Raw genomic sequence first — 20,941 nt, forward strand, 5'->3', positions numbered from 1 at the left:
CAAAAGCCCAGGCCCAGATGGATTCACTAATGAATTTTTTTAAACCTTTCAAGAGGAACTTCTACCAATCCTCTGCAGGATCTTTCATGAAACTGAAGAATCAGGAACACTCCCAGTTTTTATGAAGCTCACATCACCTTGATACCAAAACCAGACAGAGATGCTACAAAAAAAGAAAACTACAGACCAATATTCCTAATGAACACAGATGCAAAAATCCTCAGCAAAATTCTGGCAAACAGGATCCAATGTCTCATCAAGAAGGTCATTCACCACGACTAAGTAGGTTTCATCCCAGGAATGCAAGGATGGTTTAACATCCGTAAATCAGTCAACAGAATGCAACATATAAACAAAAAGAAAAATAAAAACCATATGATCATATCAATAGATCCAGAGAAAGCATTTGATAAGGTCCAACACCATACTTGATAAGATGGGAATAAAAGGAACTTTTCTCAATATAGTAGAGGCCATCTACCACAAGCCAATGGCAAATATTATTCTCCATGGAGATCAACTAAAAGCCTTTCCTCTAAAATCTGGTACAAGACAAGGCTGCCCTCTCTCACCATTACTATTCAACATAGTGCTGGAAGTTCTTGCCATAGCAATTAGGCAAGAAAAAGATATCAAGGGCATCCAGATAGGAAAGGAAGAAGTCAAGTGCTCACTGTTTGCAGATGACATGATACTATATTTAGAAAACCCTAAAGACTACAAAAAAAGTTCTAGAAACAATAGACTCATATAGCAAAGTGGCAGGATACAAAATTAACACACAAAAATTAATGGCCTTCCTATACACCATAATGATAGAGAAGAAATGGATATCAAAAAACAATCCCATTTACATTAGTGCCACACAAACTCAAATATCTTGGAGTCAACTTAACTAAAGATGTTAACCCTGCTTCAAGAAATAAAAGAGGACAAACAGAAATGAAGGCATATACCCTGCCCATGGATTGGTAGGATTAACATTAAAATGGCAATACTCCCCAAGGCATTGTACAGATTTAATGCAATCCCTCTAAGGATACCCATAGCATTCTTCGAAGATGTGGATCTGGAATAATTTTACATAGTTAAAATTATAGATGGTCTGTAAATCTCTAGATAAAAAGTGCTGTGGGTTAAGTTCAGTTACATATACAAATAAGTCCTAAAATATCTGAAAACATTAAAAATATAAAACTTTACAGATACAAACATTAGTTTAATGTAAAAAGTACTTAGATTATTAAAATGACTTCTACATAAATTACACATAAATTGCATAAATGGTCATCTTCCCCAAAAATTAAATACTAGGTATTTAATACAAATACATATAAACTACTGCAAGTTTTTATTGGTAGGAATGATGATTTATAGCTTGTGCTTTTTGAATTGTGTAAGTTCTTGAGTGTTTTTATCTTGAGCACATTTTTTGAAATAATCTTTGTAACTAATTTTGTAAAAAATTAATTTTTAAAGATATTTTGCCCATCTGCTCCTTGCTTAAGATCACATATATTTTTATCTAGATAAATCTCTTTGATTTGAGTTTATCCTCCTTTTTTATCTCCATTATACCTGTCTTAGTCCAAATCCTCATCAGTTCCTCTGCCTAATTCCCCCTGTTTTTTATCCCCAACATGGCAATCCACCTTGTATACAAAATCAAATAGGTTCACCTCCTAATTCAAAGTTCTCTGTCCAATTTTTAAAAATATGCTGATAAATAGCAAATAGCAAGTTCCATAGCTTTATGCTAGAAACTTTATATACATTTCACTTGTTTGGAGTTTAGGGCCATTTTTGATGGTGCTAAGAGGCTTCAATTGTCTTTGTATGCACTCTCATTGACACTCAGGGGACCATAATATCAGGAATAGAACCCGGGCTCCTGCATGCAAGTTGCTTAGTCCTATCCCTTTGACCTATCTCTCTAATTTTCATTTGCCATTTAGTCATTATAACATTCTCACTTGATATTTAAGTCATTGAACCCAGAAGCAGTGTAAGATGGTGATAAGAAATTAGATTTTGGAGTCAAGTAGTCTGGATTCAATTGGACTCAATAACCCTATGGTCCAGTTACCACCCAGTTGACCTTGGGTGAGTCACAGAACTCTGAACAGATTTATTTTAGTTGTTTGTTTATGGGCCACATCCAACTGCACTCCTGGCTCTGTACTCGGGGTTCGTATCTGATGATACTGGGAACCATATTTGCTACCTTAGGTCAAACTGGGTCCATGTAAAAGAGTCAAAGATATGCTCCCTGTGTTTTTCTCCCCCCCCCCAGTATCTAAATTTATTTATTATATATACACTAATAGCTACTTCACATATGGTAGAAAGATTAAAATTGGTTAATAAGAACCAAATATTTATCCCAGTCCCGGCAGGGAATTATCACCACCGCTATCACTATAATCATCATCCTTGTTTTATACTTGTGAAATAGCCTTCTGATGTTAAAACATTTGCTGGAAGCTAGGAAGCAGCTGAGTCTAAATTAGATCTCAATAACTTCCTTTAAAGCCAGTATTATAAAATAAAAATTTTTATCTATTAAAATAATATTCTTTTTCAAACTTATAGTCTACCTTTTATCTAAGAACTCATCACTCCAAGTCTTCACTTTGACTCTCATTTCATCTTTTTTTTTAATTTTTTTAATTTTTTTATTTTTAATTATGAGAACAAGGATGCAAAGAAAGAGGACAAGGTAAAGTTACAGTGGAAGAACAATCACCCATAACATAATTCTCAGAAGTCCCCTTGCTGATATCTTAACTTTGAAATTTCAGCCAAAGAACATTAAGATAAATAAGACAGAATCCATGTACAATTACTTTGTCCCTCAAGTCCCCAGATTGTAACACATTATAATATTTCTCATTTCATCTTATTCTTCTGTAAATACTTGCTTCCAAACATGCTGTTCCCTCTTCCTGCAAGAAATGGCACTTCTTTTATCTCACCTAAATTTCATTTTGAATCTGCTTCACCAAGAAAACCTCTCATCTAAGAAGTGTTATATATTTGCTTTTTGCCTGAAACAGTGGAGAACTTTCAAAAAAAACCTTTTTGATAAATCCCCTTCTTGGAAAATAAAAATTTGTTTGTTTTAGCCAAAACTAGAGTACTACCTATATATTAAACACTATATTTGGGTCATAAGAATATAAAAGTGAAAAGAATGTTCTCTTTCATTGTAAAGGAAGATAAACCGTATATAATTATACTACAATGCAGCAAGAGCAATTTTATAAGTGTAATCTGTGAACAAGATGAAAAAAATGAGGAAGCAATTAATATTACAAGAGGATTAACAGGAAAGATGTCTTAGTTCACTTGATATTATAGTTTGAAAGAGTAGAAATTTGCAAAAACATAAGTATTTATACAACAAAGAAATGGTATATGGATTGGCTTCGAGGTATAAATTGAATTATTCACATGAGAGTTATATATTGATCAATTTGGCTAATATGACATGGGGCAAAGGTTAAAAGTTAGGGTCAATCATGAACAAATAAGAGATAGAAGTTAAATCTTGTTTGGTATTGATTTCTATGGAGTTTCTATGCTAAAAAATCTTCTCTGTGGGTTTCTTGAAACCCAAACCCTGAGATTTCAAAATGCTGCTTGTGAGGTTGAAGATGAGACACCAGAATCAAGGGCTAGCAAAAGCGGATATCTGAAGAGTAGTGAATGATAAACCAACTAGAGAGTCTATTGAAGAAGGAAGAAATTAGAGGGAGGGATGCAAAAATCATAAGCTCAGTTTGAAAGTTTGAGTGTAAGCATCTGTCAAACATTCCAGTATTTACATTGACTCTGGCCACTGTGGTCAGCATGATTCAGACTAAAAGAGATTAGCAAAGGAATTAAAAGAAATCACCCTGGAGAGAGCACACAGTGGAAGACTGTGCTGGACTGGGCACCCAACCTTTGAGAAATTGGAACAAGGAAGTATATGGAGTACAGAAGGAATGTAGACAGGTTTAGAAAGAACAGAAGGACAGAAGGCCTATAGCTCAGTGATAAAATATGCCTTGTATGCTATTGAGTCTATGCTATTGATTGCTGAGCTGAAAAAATGTCAAAGAAAAAAGAGAGAATAACTGGAAGGTGGGTTTTCTGGAAACCTACAGAAAAAAAATTGAGTATTTAGAAGGAAGAAGTGGACAATCTACTGTCTCCAAAGGAGTAGAAATATCCTAGACGTTTCAGTGTGAAAATTGTATTTTGATTTTTGCAATTCATTGGTGACTGTTAAAGGTTTCCATGGAGATGTAGCAGCAAAAGTCTGATCACAGTGAGTTGGCTGAGAAAGAAGGATATGGAAAGCTGGAGTTATATGACATGCCGGATGGGATATACGAGCATGTTTTTAGCTGAGATAGAGAAGTTAGTATGGAGAAGATGCTGAGAAGTGACTATAATGAGTTACAAAGTGGTTCAAATAAAGTTCTCACAAGATGAGCTTTGGTCTATTTTGATTTCAGAGAAATAACTATTTCTAAACAACATGGAAAAATCAAGAGAATATAAAAGATTTCTGGATCACAATTTTTGCTGACTTTATTATTTTGAACCCTATGGTGAGATTGTTATTACCTATAATATCTAATATCCTTGTAAGTAGACAGGCATGCTCTGTAGGATTCTGATGAGCAATAGCCCAAGCCCTATTACAGACAGAGCATAAGCTCCAAAGCTCCCAGTTGGTTGTTGAAATCATGAATAATACCAAATCCTACAGATACTGTTTCTTCTCTTACATAAGTAATATTAACATAAGTAATTTATAGATTAGGCATAGTAAGAGATAAACAACAATTGCTAATAATGCAATAATATAATGAAAGTTACATTAATGTGCTTACAACTCCCTCCTCAGCCCTTCCCTTTCCCCCTTTCTTTCTTTCTTTCAAAATATTGTATGTTATTTATTTGGAATATAGTAAACCACAAATCACTGAAACCATGGAAAACAAAACCAAGAAGATAGAGGAACTACTGCCATACCATTGAAGTTATCTCACATTTTATTTAATTTTGTTGGAAGAATGAGCGAGGAAGGAGATTGTCCATACATTTGGCCTTATTTTCTTTGCTCTTCAAAGCTGCCTTAACGGGCCAGAGAGATAGTATAGCAGATAAGGAGCTACCCTTGCATGTGGTTGACCTAGATTCAGTTCTTGGTGTGCATATGTTCCCCTAAGCCCCAGTAAGGGTGATTGTACCTGGGCACTGAAACAAGAGTAAATAAGCCCTGAGTACCATCTGATGTGACTCTGAAAAAAACTACCTCAATAATCCATACCCTGATCCAGGTGTTTTTTTATTCTTCAGACACACTCCTCTCTCTCCCTCAGACCTCATGTCTTAAACAAAATGCATAAATAATCCAATTGTGGGACAGGTTAGAAAGTGTTATTTTTAGAGAGGCCTACAGAGTTTTACAATGTTATTGGAAGAAGATGATACATACTTAAGAGCAATTCTCAGTGGGAGCCCTTATCCTCTTGAAAGCCCGCATCCTTTCTAGAAGAGTATAAGTAGCTCTCCTGCCATAAAAGGACCATAAGTCTTTGTAGCCAGAAGTCCTCTTCCCTCTGAACCCCCACTCACTTTATGCCTGTCATGTCATTTGTCATTTTGAGATTGTCCAAGTTATCTGTCCCCACAGCTTATCTCAGAACCTCCTCCCCAAAGGCAGGGATTGATCTTGAGTCTTTCCTGTCCTGGAAGTGCTGACACAATGTCACCTAGGCAAGGCCCAGTACATTGGAGAACATGTGTACTGAGTTTTCAGAATCTTGACTATGTGTCTCTATGGTCCATAATAGCAGTCATCATAGTTTTAATGTCTAGAAATTAAGTCAATGTTCATCTGTGTGAAACAGAACAGTGTAATTCTGATAATTTAGCACTTATTTAGTCTATTCTTTCTCTTCCAGAAAAATTTCTATTTTAGGCAAAAAGCCAAATCAATTAAGGCTCTTTGGGGAGGATCCAGTGGATTATCTTGCTTTGAGTCCTGGCATCAGTGTGTTCTATTGTTTAGCAACTATGAGCTCACTCGATGAGATTGCATGCCACAGTGGATAATAGCAAGTACATCAGACTGAGCTTTCTAATCTCCCTTAGGATAAGAGTTTCTTCCCTAGATATTAGAAATAGGAGATGACTGCAGAGTTAGAATAAACATAAAATGGTCTTTTTATTTCTATAGAAAACATAACTCAATTATAAAATCAAATGTCACTGTCATTGAAATGAGTTAGAAATGCTCTCTGAGAAATTAATGACTAAATGCCACGGCCTGACTTACAGCATTACCTTTTGAAGTCAGTTATGTCATAAATGAAGTGCTATCTTGAGCACACACTTTCTATATTATATAGCCTCCACTGATCCCACAATGTGTCCACTCACTGGGTTTGTTCTTGGACAGTACCTCTCACTTAAAAGACACTTTGTGAAATGTTGTATTGAAAACATCATTGCCAAGCGATATGGAGATTCCTCCAAAAGCTGGAAATTGAGCTTCCATATGATTCAGCTATACCACTCCTAGGAAGATACCCTAGGAACACAAAAATACAATATAAAAATCCCTTCCTCACACCTATATTCATTGCAGCACTATTTACCATAGCCAGACTCAAGATGCCCTTCAACAGATGAATGACTAAAGAAACTGTGCTACATATACACAATGGAATATTATGCAGCTGTCAGGAGAGATGAAGTCATGAAATTTTCCTATACATGGATGTACATGGAATCTATTATGCTGAGTGAAATAAGTCAGAGCGAGAGAGATAGACACAGAATAGTCTCACTCATGTATGGGTTTTAAGAAAAATAAAAGACAGTTTTACAATAATTCCCAGAGACAAAAGAGAGGAGGACTGGAAGGTCCAGCTCAAGACATGAAGCTCACCACAAAGAGTGATGAGTGCAATTAGAGGAAAAACTACATTGAGAACTGTCATAACAATGTGAATAAATGAGGGAAGTAGAAAGCCTGTCTCAAGTACAGGTGGGGGTGGGGTGGGGAGGAGGGTGAATTGGGACATTGGTGATAGAAATGTTGCACTGGTGAAGAGAGGTGTTCTTGACCTGAATGAAACCCAACCACAATCATATTTGTAATCAAGGTATTTAAATAAAGATATTAATTAAAAAAGATAACATATCCACTGTCATAATTACCCTACCTCTCCATAAAAGTTTTCTGAGTATCAGGCACTGTATTGAACCTGGTATATAAATTATAGTTATATATGGTAATGCTCATAATCACTCAGTGAGGGACCCCAACTGACTCCACAGATTAGAAAAGTGAGGAAAGCAGAGTAAAGTAGATAATATGTGACAGCAGCACTGAAATGGGACCATTATCCTGATGAATCCAATCTGTTTTAACCACTTCATCCACCTTCCCCATTTGCAGTAGATTCAAACTCATGTACGTTTCCCTCATTCCTCTTTTCCCAAACCTGTGCTTTCCCCATCTTGTTCTCACACTTTGTTCCACAGAGCAATAAACGTAAACAGTTCTTGAATTCTAAGATACCATGTCCTTGAGCTTACAGCGAAATGTTTGTTATCTGAAGACCCTGTCTGACATGTCTCTTGCTGTGATGAATATTTTAGATGCTTTGAATGTGATCATGTACAGCTTTCAATCATTGCCATTCTTTCAGAGGTAAGCCAGCGCTTTCCCACAACACACCCTAATGGACGTCAGATCATGCTAACCTATCTGCTGCCCTGGCTGTACAACATTGAACTGGTGGATAGCAGGCTCCTCCTCCCGGGCTCCAGTCCCAGCAGTCCAGAGGATGAAGTCAAAGAGCAAGAAGGAGAAATGGCCACTTCTCATTGCCTGAAAGGAAATGGTTGGGGGTCCCCAGAAGCTACATCTCTGGTCCTGAATAACCTCATGTACATGACAGCCAAGGTAAACTCAGAAAAAATTATCCCCAATATTATTACTCGATCATCTGAAGAGAAGCTGACTTAATCAAATTCTGTGCTGCAAACACTGGAAAGTGGCATTTTCTTAAAATCACAGGACTAGTCAAGAAAGATAGTACTGTGGGTAGGGCACTTGGCCTTGTACATGACTGAATCTAGGTCAATCCCTGAGACTACAAATGGCCCTCCAAGTACCACCAGGAGTGACCCCAGAGCATAGCTGGGTGTGGCTCAAAATTCAAAGGAATTTTAAATAAATGAATAAAGTCACATGGTTAGAGCATAGATAGTAATCATTATGCATTGGTATGAATATACTTAATGCCACTGTATACATTTAAAATGGCTGAGATAATAAATTTATTATATATTTTGCTACAATTAAAATACATAAGATGCCTAATATTTTAATCAGCAAAATATTATAGTGCATTAGTGATTTGTACATTACATACTGCTGAAAATGTTATCTTTCTAATAAATGGCCATATTTTACCTTTTTTCTAATTTTAAGGTGGCCAGGCTCTTTGTTTCTTTATTTTGGGAACACTCATAACAGTTCACAGGACTTATTTCTGGCTCTACTCTCAGAAATCACTTCTGGCAGTACTCAGGAGACCATATGGGGTGCCAGAGATCAAAGCCAGGTCAGCCATGCACAAGGAAAGTGCCCTACTATACTCTCTCAAACTGTACTCTCTCAAGTGCTCTTGCTATACCCCTCTGGCCCTGAGATGATCATGTTCTTAAAGAGACTTAATCAAACATTTTGCTTGCTGACGATTTTCCATGTGTGTCCTGGTATTTATTTTGTTTGTTATAGTATGGAGATGAAGTTCCTGGACCAGAAATGGAAAATGCTTGGAATGCTTTAGCCAACAATGAGAAATGGAGCAACAATCTGAGAATCACTCTGCAGTTTCTGATCAGTCTGTGTGGTGTAAGCAGTGACACCATTCTCTTACCCTATGTAAGTGTCCTTTGCATTTTAAGGGCTCAGTTTGTGGTTCCATTTGCAATTTTCAGGTTAGAACATGTTATTTCAAGTGAGATAAAGATGCCAAATGTTGCCAGTGATCTTCATCTCCTGTGAGCTTTTGAGTTTTCAAAAAAAGTTTCCTTCTGCTCCTGAGAAGCAAACAGCAGTGTCCTAGCCATGCCACTGCCTTCCTCTTTCTAAGTCTTTGGACATAAAAATATAAATTTAAAGGTAGAAAATTTCTTAACAATTATTATAAACATTCGGTTTATGTAATTATATTATATTATATCTAATAAAACATTATATTATGGCTAATAAAAGTGTTTTATGTTATATCTTAATACTCTTGCTTTGTTTCACTTTGGAGTCATACGCTTCAGTGCTTAGGACTTACTCCTGCTCTGTGCTCAGGGATCACTCCTGGTGAGCTCAGGGAACCATATATGGTGCTGGAATTCGAACCCAGTTCAGCCAAAAGCCCTCTTCACTGTACTGTCTCATCAGTAATATATCTTGAAACACAAAACGAAGACTTGAAAGATCCAGTTTTTTCTCTTCAGATTTAGGTAGGGCAAGAGAGAAAGGAGAAGAGAAAAATGCCTCTAAGATTTCTAATATCTAGTCTTTGTATTTAGAGGTGAAGAAATTAACAAATGACAGCTCTTTTAAAACCTCTTTTAAATACTAAAGGGACCTGTGTATGCTGGCTATTATTTTGAGTTATATACCTGCCTGATGTTTGGATTTCCAGAAGCCTTACTGCAGCTTCATAGACTTGGGTTTAAAACTATGAGGGCAGAAATTCAGAGCTTTCATACAGTTGTTTTGTTTTGTTTCGGATTTGAATTCATATAATTAGCAAAAATTTATTTTTTTCCAGGGAAGGAGAGAATAACAAAATATTGAGTCTTTTTTTTTAAATTTCCCTATTTAGAAATGTTCTTAAGTATAGGGGCTGGAGAAGTACTTGTTTGTTTTTTTTTTAATTTGGGACTTTTAAAAAATTTTTATTTTAGCATGGTTAATGTTTTAGCACGTTAATGATAAGCTTGTGTGCTGAATTCCTCTTGAAACAAAAATAGCTAGTAGGGTTTTTCCCTCACTGTTTCTTTTAATAGAATTCTTTCTGATGACTTTTAGATGGTGAATTTTCAGTTTAAATAGAACTCAGTAGCCCCCAAAGCAACTTTTATAAACTTGATCTCTGTAAAAGTGAGACATTCTACAGCATTCCCTTGTCAATGTACGTGAAAAAAGACATGGACTTCAACTCAACACTCAGTTCCTTCCAAGAAGAGGCAAAGATAAATTAAACAGGACAAGACATCCAGGGGGTGACACACTCATTCAATGACTTTCTCCTCTATCTGAGCTATTAACAGATGTGTTCCTGTGGTGGAGATTGGCAAACACTCCTGATGTTCTATTTTTCTCAGATCAAAAAGGTGGCCATATACTTGTGCCGTAATAACACTATTCAAACCATGGAGGAGTTGCTCTTTGAGCTGCAGCAAACAGAGCCAGTGAACCCCATTGTCCAGCACTGTGACAACCCACCGTTCTACCGCTTCACAGCCAGCAGCAAAGCCTCCGCAGCTGCCTCTGGTAAGTAAAGGGCAACCTGAGACAGTTTATCATGAATCTTTTTGTTACCTTTTATAGATTCATTGGAAGGAGAGCTTCTAAGCAACGCTCAGGGGATGGAGAAACCCTCCTAAGAATTCATGAACAAGGAAACCAGATAGTTCAATGCTGGAGCCTGGAAATACAATTTTGCTTGAGCCCAGCAGTGCCTGAGTCCACCAGGGTCACACACCCAATAGTATTGTCAGGTGTCACACCATCAGGGGATCAGATTCAGGTCCTTGCACATGCTATAGCTCTATAAACCTTGTTGCTTTATATCTATTCCAATATGTCCATTCATTTAAGAAATGGTTTAAGAGCCATAGAAATAATAGAATATGTAAGGTTCTTGCTTTGCATGTAAGTAACCAAGGCTCTTTCCCCAGCACTGTATATGGTTCCACAGATCTGCCAGGAGAATCCCTGAGTACAGCTAGGTATAGTCAAAAACAAAAATCAATTGAAAGTAAAATAAATGGTTTAAGATTATCCAAGAGTTCTAGGGCATTGCCAGATATATGAAAGGATTATATAATTGGGATCATGTATGCCACTTAGCTTTGTACTTTAGGGCTATCCCAGGCATGACTACTACAGTTATGTAAGGGTCTCAGTTATGAGTTTTCATTTAGCTCCTGGATCCTCTTGTTTTATGTTCTCTCAAAATTGACTAACATGCCCCAACAGTATTCTTAATATGTTATTAAAATTCTTAAAATGAACATCATTCACTTAAATACAGACCATCCTCCTCAAACTAGTTGAAGCCAGCTTCTCTTTGACAGGCTTCATTTTGCAACTGTTTGGGAATCTTCCTCTAGTCTCTTAAGCTCTCCATTTGCCTTACTCCCTGCAGCTAGAGTGCTTATAGAGAAGAAGCAGTAGGCTCACAATCAGAAGCTCTGAATGCTTGGACTTACTTCATTATAATTAGTTTAATCATTTCTGGCTCAAAAACATCAAAGACCACTAAAAAGGTCAACAACTACCTCCCCCACTCCCACAAAAAAAAGGCTGTTACCTTAGAAGTCAGGAAAATAGGTTTCAACAATGTTTCAGCCTGCTTTATAACAAAGTTAAGGAATTTTGTTTGGCCATAACAAATATCTGGAATTGTCCTGTTTTAGTGATGTTATTAGAAGGGTCTTTAGAATATCTGAAATTTTGCAGAAGATGTTAGGAATCTTTCAAACTTGAGATTTCACAGTGTGTTCATTTCTGAAATTACTTGAGATTGAGCTTGACACCTCCGCATACATTATTTTTGTTCTAAGTGCCTTTCTTCTACTATCTGCAGGAACCACTTCCAGCAGCAATACTGTGGTTGCTGGCCAGGACAGTTTCCCAGACCCTGAGGAGAATAAGATTCTGAAAGAATCTGATGAGAGGTTAGTAGAAATTTGGCTTAATATCTGGTGAATCTTCAATAATCTGTACCAAGGCATCAATAAAAGTGTTGTAGTTTAAAAAGCTATCTCTGTCTTCCCTTCCTCATATACATGTCTAAGCATGTGTATACACAGCCTTGTTTTGTTTTGGTTTGTGTTTATACTTTATATTTATATATATTAATACATATATATTAATACTTTATATTCAGGGATCAGTGCTGACAGGATTTGGGAACCATATAGGATGCTAGTGAATTAAATCCAGGTCAACACATATAAGGCAAGAAGAATCTTACCCACTGACCCTAAAATTGAGGATTTCTTCCTTAGAAAGCATGAAAAGAGAAAGATTAAGAGGACTATTATTCCAGTGGTCAAATTTCACTTGTCAAAAAGCACTACAGGTTCTGCTACAGAAACTGCTTTATTTAGGATTAGGAAGAATTTCACCTGGCCTTAGAGATAAACAATTTTTTGGAGCTAGAGTAGATTGCTTGAGATGAGTTCTAGCAAACATCATTATTTGTAATAGGTCCACACTCTATGATGCTGGGGGCCACAGCCACTTCCAGTAATACTTAGCCTCGAGCTGCAAACCTGATATTCTGGGGATCCAGGTCATACTTAGTGGTGTTCTACAACTCCCAAGATGCCCAACCAATGTCTCACCCATTCTAATCATGTGCTATTCCCTAGACTCAAAATATTAATATTTATTCAGAGTTTTGTGTGAATGTGTGTTTTTGTTTATTTTGTTAGGATTTTTTATGGTTTTAAGGCCAGACTCGGCAGTATTCAAAGCTTATTCCTGGTTCTGTTCTTAGTCATCACTCCTGGAGAATTTAGTGGACTATATGGGATGCCAGGGATTAAATTTAGGTCAGCCATGCAAAAGGGAAGCACCCTACCTTCTATTCTATTTCTCTGGCTCAAAGTAACATCTTTTTTTTTTTTTTTTTTTTTTTTTTTTTTAGTTTTGGTTTTGGTTTTGTTTGGTTTGGTTTTTGGTTTTTGGGCCACACCCATTTGACACTCCTGGCTATGCGCTCAGAAATCACCCCTGGCTTGGGGGGACCATATGGGACGCCAGGGGATTGAACCACGGTCTGTCCTACGCTAGCGCTTGCAAGGCAGACACCTTACCTCTAGCGCCACATTCCCGGGCCCAGTAACATCTTTCTTATTCACCCTTAACATGGTCATTGTGTTAAACCACACTGCAAAATCCCTGTTCCCTTCACATCAGTGCTTGAATGTTATTTTTCTTGTCCACATATTGCCTAAGATCCTTGTCATAAGTAAATAAATTCTAGATTTTTTTTGGGGGGGGGCCACACCTGGCAGTGCTCAGGGGTTACTCCTGGCTGTCTGCTCAGAAATAGCTCCTGGCAGGCATGGGGGACCATATGGGACACCGGGATTCGAACCAACTACCTTAGGTTCTGGATCGGCTGCTTGCAAGGCAAAGACCGCTTTGCTATCTCTCCTGGCCCAATTCTGGATTTTTTTAACGCTCTGTAGTTGATTGTGAAGAGTAGAGAGAAGAGCCCACAAATAGAAAAGCAGAAATAAAAATTAAAGAGTGAAAACTAGAGTTGTTCTCATGGTATTGAAAACTTATTAAATTGAACTTTCTGAGTGAAAAGTAATGGGAGAGTCTTTTCACTTAAAAACAATAGCTACAACAGTCAGGACAGGAAAGAAAGTACAGTGGGTAGGGCATACAGCTTACCTGAGTTAGATCCCTGGCATCCCATATGATCCCCCCCCAACCCCCGAGCTCCCCAGAATGTTACCTGAGCATAGAGCCAGGAAGCACTCTAGGAGTGATCCCTGAGCACAGAGCTAGGAGTAAATCCTGAGTACAACCCTGTGTGAACCTTCCCATCCACCCACTAGAGTGTGAAAACTTAGTCCTGAAAATTCATGCTCTGTGAATAACACCAAAGCAGCCACACTATACAGAGACAAGTTGTTTGCCCATATCAGCCTCCACTTTTCCCATCGGGAAGGAATAATGACTATCTTAAAGATCAGTGAGTGGAATTAAATGGGATATTGAAGGCATTACAGTTTGGGTGCTTTTGTCTGTTTATCTTGGATTGCTGGAAGCACTGATTTGCCAGTAATGAGAGAGCTCAGACAGCAGAGTGCCTCTGGTTATGTACAACCCAACTGGCACCATTCTGAAAAGCCCTAAGGTTTTTGTTTTGCTTTGCTTTAGGAGAAGTTGAGCTTGTGAGGTTTGTGGTCACGCCCAAAAGTTCTCTTCGGGGCTATTTCTGACTCTGTGCTCAGGGATGACTCCTGGTGGAACTCATACCTGGTGCTGGGGAGCTTGCCAGCTACATGCAAAGAAAGAACCTTTCCACCTGTACTATCTTTCAAGTACCACCTGAAATCATTTTAAGAAAGGATAGAAATTTTAAAGCAACTTTAAATACTAATTTTTTTTCCAAAACCATTTCTGTGTACTTCTAAGTCTACCTACTTTCACTTTTCACTTTTTTAATCATTCAGCAATTCCTCATTGTTTTTCTTGCCTTAGCTGGTGGTACTCAGCCAGGGTTATTCCTGGCTCTGCACTCAGAAATTACTCTTGATGGTACTTGGGGGACCATATTGAGATGCTACAGATCAAACCCAGTTGATCATATGCAAAACAAACACTGTACCCCTGTTCTGTTGCCTAGCCCCTCTATTAATCATCTACTATCTAACAGACTGTGAATAGGGATTCCTAGTGGTTGGTATTATTCTTTTCTTTCTTCACAAATGCTACATTTTCTTTTTTTTTTGGGGGGGGGGGGGCACACCTGTTTGCTCAAGGGTTATTCCTGGCTAAGCGCTCAGAAATTGCCCCTGGCTTGGGGGGACCATATGGGACGCTGGAGTCCTTCCTTGGCTAGCGCTTGCAAGGCAGATACCTTACCTCTAGCGCCACCTCGCCGGCCCCAATGCTACATTTTCTAACTCATAATGTTAGTCATAAATATTTATCTTTTCAAAGTTTGAAGTGGTGCTAATGAGCATAAATTGGCACTGTCTCTCTCGAGAAAATAAAGGTGATATTCTAATACAATTTTACAGATTTTTTTCTTTAAAAAATCTTTTAGGAAAAGCATCCTCAGAATTAGCAGCCAAAATTAATAAATAACAACAGAATCGCAGTTTGTGTTTTTGAGTAGCTACACAAAATCATATCAGTATTTCATGGCTGTTGTTCTTATATTTAAAGATTTAGTAATGTCATCAGAGCCCACACTCGCTTGGAATCAAGATACAGCAATAGCTCTGGAGGATCATATGATGAGGACAAGAGTAAGTACTAAGAGGCTGGAGGGCTTCAGATGGAATGCAAATGTTTGAATAATGTGAAATGAATATACTTAATTCTTGTTCAAATACTTAAAAGAGCCCACAAATATTAAGGAAGCTGTTTTTACCAAATGAGCACCTTAAAGCAAAAACCAGAATTGGGCAAATAAAAATTGTAAATATCTAAACTACTACTCAAACTTGTAATTTTATAATCCTGAACTTTTTCCTTAGTAGCACAGTTGGTGAAAGACTAAGAAGAAATGGTCTCATTAGGAAACCAATGGTGCAGTTCCATTTTTCAGTCTGTCTTGGGAATGGATTTAACCTTTTTGCTTTATGACTCAGCTCACCCAGGATAGCATCTCTTTTCACAATGAATCTCTCAATGGTGTAGTCTCGCTAGCCAAGTGAAAAATCTGTCTAAATTGGGGGGAAAAAGACATTGTCACATGAATTTCTTTGTACTTTAGGAGGTTAAAAGTTAATCTAAAGGTTAGTGCATTCACTATTTTCTTCTTTCAGCTAAGACATCTTTGTAGATACTAAATAGGATATAGGTGATGGTGTTATAAGGCCATGCATTACAGAAATTCTGAAACCAAACAACATTCCCACTGACACTTAATGCTTGCTAAGGAATCCATAAACTATTTTATGGAATTTGTCTACTTGGATAGAAATCATCAACAACTTTTGAAATTGTTTCTTTGAATTAATTTAATGGTAACTGCAAAGTGGGTCAGAGCTAAGTTACTCCTATGAAATAATTTTAAGTTTCTCTTACTCTTTTTTAGTGCACATACAAAAAACTCACCATTCAAAAAACCAGTGGGAGAAATATCTAAAATCTCTGTATACTTAAATCTCAGCTATATCCCTAAAATCTTTTTACTAGATTGTCAATGAAGCTTAGGTAAAGTGGTTTGTTTTATTATTCCTCCCTCTGTACCTCATAAGAGAATTTTCCACCTAGATTGGCTCTCATGACTACAGTTAGTTCTGGGTCAGACTACAATTTACAGATGAGAAAATATCTGAGAAGCACTGGATCTGGATGATGCCTCTTCTAGCTTGATGCTGAAGAAAAGTGGGAAAGCCTGGGGAAATAGCAAGGCAGACTGTAGCAGATGGAACTTTTTTCTTCTTTTTTTGGTTTTTGGGCTACACCTGGTGACACTCAGAGGTTACTCCTGGCTATGCACTCAGAAATCGCTCCTGGCTTGGGGGACCATATAGGACACCAGGGATCTAACCCAGGTCTATCCTGGGTTGGCCATGTGCAAGGCAAACACCCTACCGCTGTGCTATTTTTCCGGCCCCTGGAAGATTTTTTTCAATCCTAAAGACCTTGCTATAGATTTGAGATTTTATTTTGAGTATAAAAGGAAGAGTTTGTCACACACCCAAAAAACATAAAAATAGAAGTAAAAAAATATATATTTGTTCACATATGTATAGTGAAAAATGATTTTAAGTAAAATGAAATAAAAAATAAAGAGGTAGTGTTATACAGGTCTTATACTTATGATGGAAGTATAGGTTTCCCCATTACCTTTTGAGATTTTCTTGTGGGGTGTGGGTTTCAGGCAACTTTTCATCGCACACCCTGCCCTTCCTGAGATTGGTAAAAGATTTGGGGGGGGGGGGGTCTTGTGTTAAGTTCTTGCATTGGGAGTCCTTTTAGGGCTAAGTCCGGTATCCAGAACAGTCCACATTAGGATAAGTTGGTAGGGAGAGCCACACAGCATGAGTCAGTAGGGGTGTTGGTTGTCTTTTCCTGCCAGGGACGAGGTGTGAGTTTAAGTGATGTCCCTTCGCTCAGGTGCTGGGTACTGGTTCGTTGTGGTAGGAGGTCAGTCTTGATGTCTTAATAGATTAAGAACTAAGTGTGAAGAGTTTTAATAAGTTGAAAAATCTGGATGGGATTGAGAGGTGAAGGGGTAGTCGGATTCCTGGAAGGGGGATAGGGGAGAGTACTTGGAAGGGGCAGAAAGGAAGAAAGGGGAAAATAAGATTAAATAGGGGGAAAAAAGGAAGAGGGAGTAGTGAGAAGAGAGGTGAAAAGAGTGGGGGCACGTCATTTTGCTTGAATATGTTCAATGAGTAGGCCCTGTAGTATAAGTCTGCAGGTCACCGTTGCTGTTTCGGTGGTCTGGCTGGTCACATGCTTCAGGTCCTAAAAGAAAGTATGTGTTAAAAAGTTTTGTCCAGACAATTTTGTAACACAACCTGGGTATGTTATCTCGTGTGGCTTAGCTCTGAGATGCCATCTCAAATGCACCGGCAATATAATGAAGCACCATTTCTTCCTGCAAAGGCACACTAAAAAAGGGGAAATCCCACATATATAAACAAGCTCTTATATACTAGGGATAAGAACTCATACTTATTTACAATACAGGGGAATCCCCCACCTTGAAAATATGTCATGTGGATCCATCTTAGACGCCAGAAGATTATACACTGACCATCCAGACTTGAATCCTGAACCCCAGACATAGAATTGACACAGTTCTTCACAACAGCTACAGGAACCAAAGCCCATCTGGGACATCCTGAATACTACTCGATCTCCAACATGTGTCAGTTCTAATATGATATCATGACAACGAGGAAATTGGGAACAAATGGACATAAGAATAGGTTATCCTACCTTACCAACTAATGATAAAACAAAATCAGAAGACTTACCACACTATGGGCTGTGCAAAAGCCAAGAACGTGATCTACAGATGACCGGCTGATAGGACCATGACCGGGCAGTATGTTTTCTGGGATCAACAAGAAAGCCCTAGTCTGGGGTTTGGTCTACGTCCTACATAACTATCATGACCTCTAATTCCAGAGTCCTGACTGAGGCAATTGCAACTGAACGGGTCCTCTGGAAACATAACGAAAGACGATATCCCAGGCTCCATCCGAGTTTCAGCGCAAGGGCCAAGACCACTAACCACAGAAGACAGATTAAAATGACATCGAGGAAACAGAACTTCTAAAATCACAAAGAAAGTCTTCATCATAAGTTCCACTCCTTGACCTGTGCACAGACTGAGACCTCTAGATTTAGAGGTCTGTTTTTATCATCCGGATCAGAGCAGAAGTCTTCCATACGGCACAAAAACACCAACGGGAGAGTAAATGAACGTGAAAGGAGTCTTATTGATAATCCCATGACAATATATTCCAAGGGTAGAGAAACCCTGTATCTCTTAGGCCAAGGGGATTCCCATTTCGGATGACCCCAATATTTACTGTGCCTATGCAAGGGGCGGGGGGAGAGAGACAAAAAACAAACTGTTGTGGTGTTTCACCTTCTTCTTTTCCCCTTTGTTCCTCTAACCAAGGATGAGAGCCTCTAGAATGACTCTGCTCATTTACCCCATTATATTACCTTTCTCTTCCTCAAACAATACCACATAACTTGAACTTTCTAGTCCTGCCTCCCATTTAGAGGGGGCAGTAATGGAGGCACCAAGACCAAACAGTTATAAGACCACTAAGTAATAAACTAGACACAGAAGGGACCACGCATTCTAGCAGCCCCTGGGGGGAGAGTGGAGGATATGGGAGGCAGGATGGGAGTGGTTGTGGGAAGACAATTCGGTGGTGGGAATTCCCCTGATTCAATGTAAATATGTATCTGGAATATTACTGTGAACGAAATGTAAGACACTATAATTAAAATAAAAATTATATTTTAAAAAAAGGGAGAGTGTGAAGCAAGAAAGAGCCATAGACAAACTTTTATTTCTTTGGAGCAAGGCTGGAAGTAGGGTGACAAAAAGGAAAGTGCAGTAAAGAATAGAAGATTGCAATAACACAGATGGGAAAGGGCATCCCATTTAGATAAAAGGGGTAGTAGATAAAAAGTAATCCTATTTTATACATATGTTTAGGAAATAGAAGTCACTGATTATAGTAGTACAGATTACTTGAGCTTCAGTTTATTCTTTAGAAAAAGAGAAAATCCCCATTTTTTGTTTATTAATATTTGAAATTTATTGAATAGTACCTGGTATCAAATAAGTACACCCTATGTTTCTGTTGTCTTTTATTTGTATTGTTCTCATAAAAATTTGTGAGATATGAGTAAGAAGTCATAAATTACCCTAATGCTCCTATATTGAGCAAACGAGAATTTACTGAGATACAAATTGAGAGAGGCGCAAGTTTTTATGCGGAATGACTTGACTGAATGTTTTCCTTTTGAACTACTTGTATTTTCTATAGCTCTATAATGAGTAATTATAAGTAATGTATCTAAAAAATAAAAGGATGAAAGAAAAGTAATCAATTCTAATTCATTTGATTATATAATCCATACTTGTCAAACATGAATGGTTATAAACATATTTTACAAGAATGAATTTGTAAGATTCTTTCTAAAAATTTCAAGTTGAGGAAACTAAAACCTTCTGAAAATAAATCATGTTTATTTTCTCACCCTGCAGATGACCCAATTTCTCCCTACACTGGCTGGTTGTTGACTATTACAGAGACTAAACAGCCCCAACCCTTACCGATGCCTTGTACAGGAGGATGCTGGGCCCCACTTGTTGACTACCTCCCAGAGACCATCACTCCACGGGGCCCACTCCACAGGTGAGTAACAGGTGCAAGTAGAGGAAGGAAATGACTGTTAGATCTGACTAGTTTTTTAACTATGAGTGAGGAAAACCAAGTGTAGATCCACTCTAGTGAAATTAACTTTCGGCATGTTGTCAAAACTTTGAAAACATTAACCAATGTGCAAAGCTGCTTTGTGGTCCTTTGGGTTTTTAGGTTTTATTGGTTTTTGGGTCACACCTGGCAGCGCTCAGGGGTTACTCCTAGCTCTATGCTCAGAAATCATTCCTGGCAGGCTCAGGGGACCAAATGGGATGCCGGAATTTGAACCACCATCCTTCTGCATACAAGGCAAACACCTTACCTCCATGCTATCTCTCCGGGCCCAATTGTAAACATCTTGAAGAAAGAGCTTTTGTTTTCAGGTTCCCTTTATCCCTCGGCTCTTATTACCTAGTACAGCAAGATTTCAACATGTAATTAGCTCAACCAATGTTTCATGTTTTTTCTTCTTGTAGAACACTTTACTCTGTCAAAAGCTAAAATCCATTTTCCTGGTATAAGGTCTTACATACTTTTCCAGCCAAACTTGAGTTATATTTAATTGTAATGTCAATGTATTTCCATCCTCTTCAGAAGTTGCATTAATTTCATCATTTCATTGATTAGGTGCAATATTGCTGTAATTTTTATGACTGAGATGGTGGTGGATCACAGTGTAAGAGAAGATTGGGCTCTTCATCTACCATTATTACTTCATGCTGTCTTTTTAGGTAAGACTGTATCTAAGAGAAATTCTAGTCAATAGGGTCAAAAACTTGCAGAGATCATCCACAAATGTTTTCTTTTACATTAACATCCTAATTTCCTCATTTTTGAAATACTTAGTCTATTATAGTTTAAAATTATTTTATTACTCAAATAGATATAGAATGGCATCTCCTTAATGCTGTTTCTATAATGATATCCAAAACAAATTGGATATCTAGCAAGACATGATAAAATTAAAAAAAAAATCACTAGTTTATAGAGAGGTAGAACATATGACATAGCAAGTACAGCA

General features: G+C 37.8%; 1 protein-coding gene across 1 annotated transcript in view; it reads left to right on the plus strand.

The window, feature by feature from the left end:
- FRY (FRY microtubule binding protein) overlaps nt 1-20,941 on the plus strand; it is a 344,446-nt gene that overhangs the window by 216,500 nt on the left and 107,005 nt on the right. Inside the window, 7 exon segments of the mRNA XM_049778737.1 lie at nt 7,719-7,975; nt 8,816-8,962; nt 10,411-10,579; nt 11,898-11,988; nt 15,230-15,312; nt 19,764-19,914; nt 20,548-20,651. Of these exon segments, the coding sequence (XP_049634694.1) occupies nt 7,719-7,975; nt 8,816-8,962; nt 10,411-10,579; nt 11,898-11,988; nt 15,230-15,312; nt 19,764-19,914; nt 20,548-20,651 (1,002 nt within the window).

This window comes from Suncus etruscus, chromosome 8, assembly GCF_024139225.1.
Source record: "Suncus etruscus isolate mSunEtr1 chromosome 8, mSunEtr1.pri.cur, whole genome shotgun sequence".
Lineage (NCBI taxonomy): Eukaryota > Metazoa > Chordata > Mammalia > Eulipotyphla > Soricidae > Suncus > Suncus etruscus.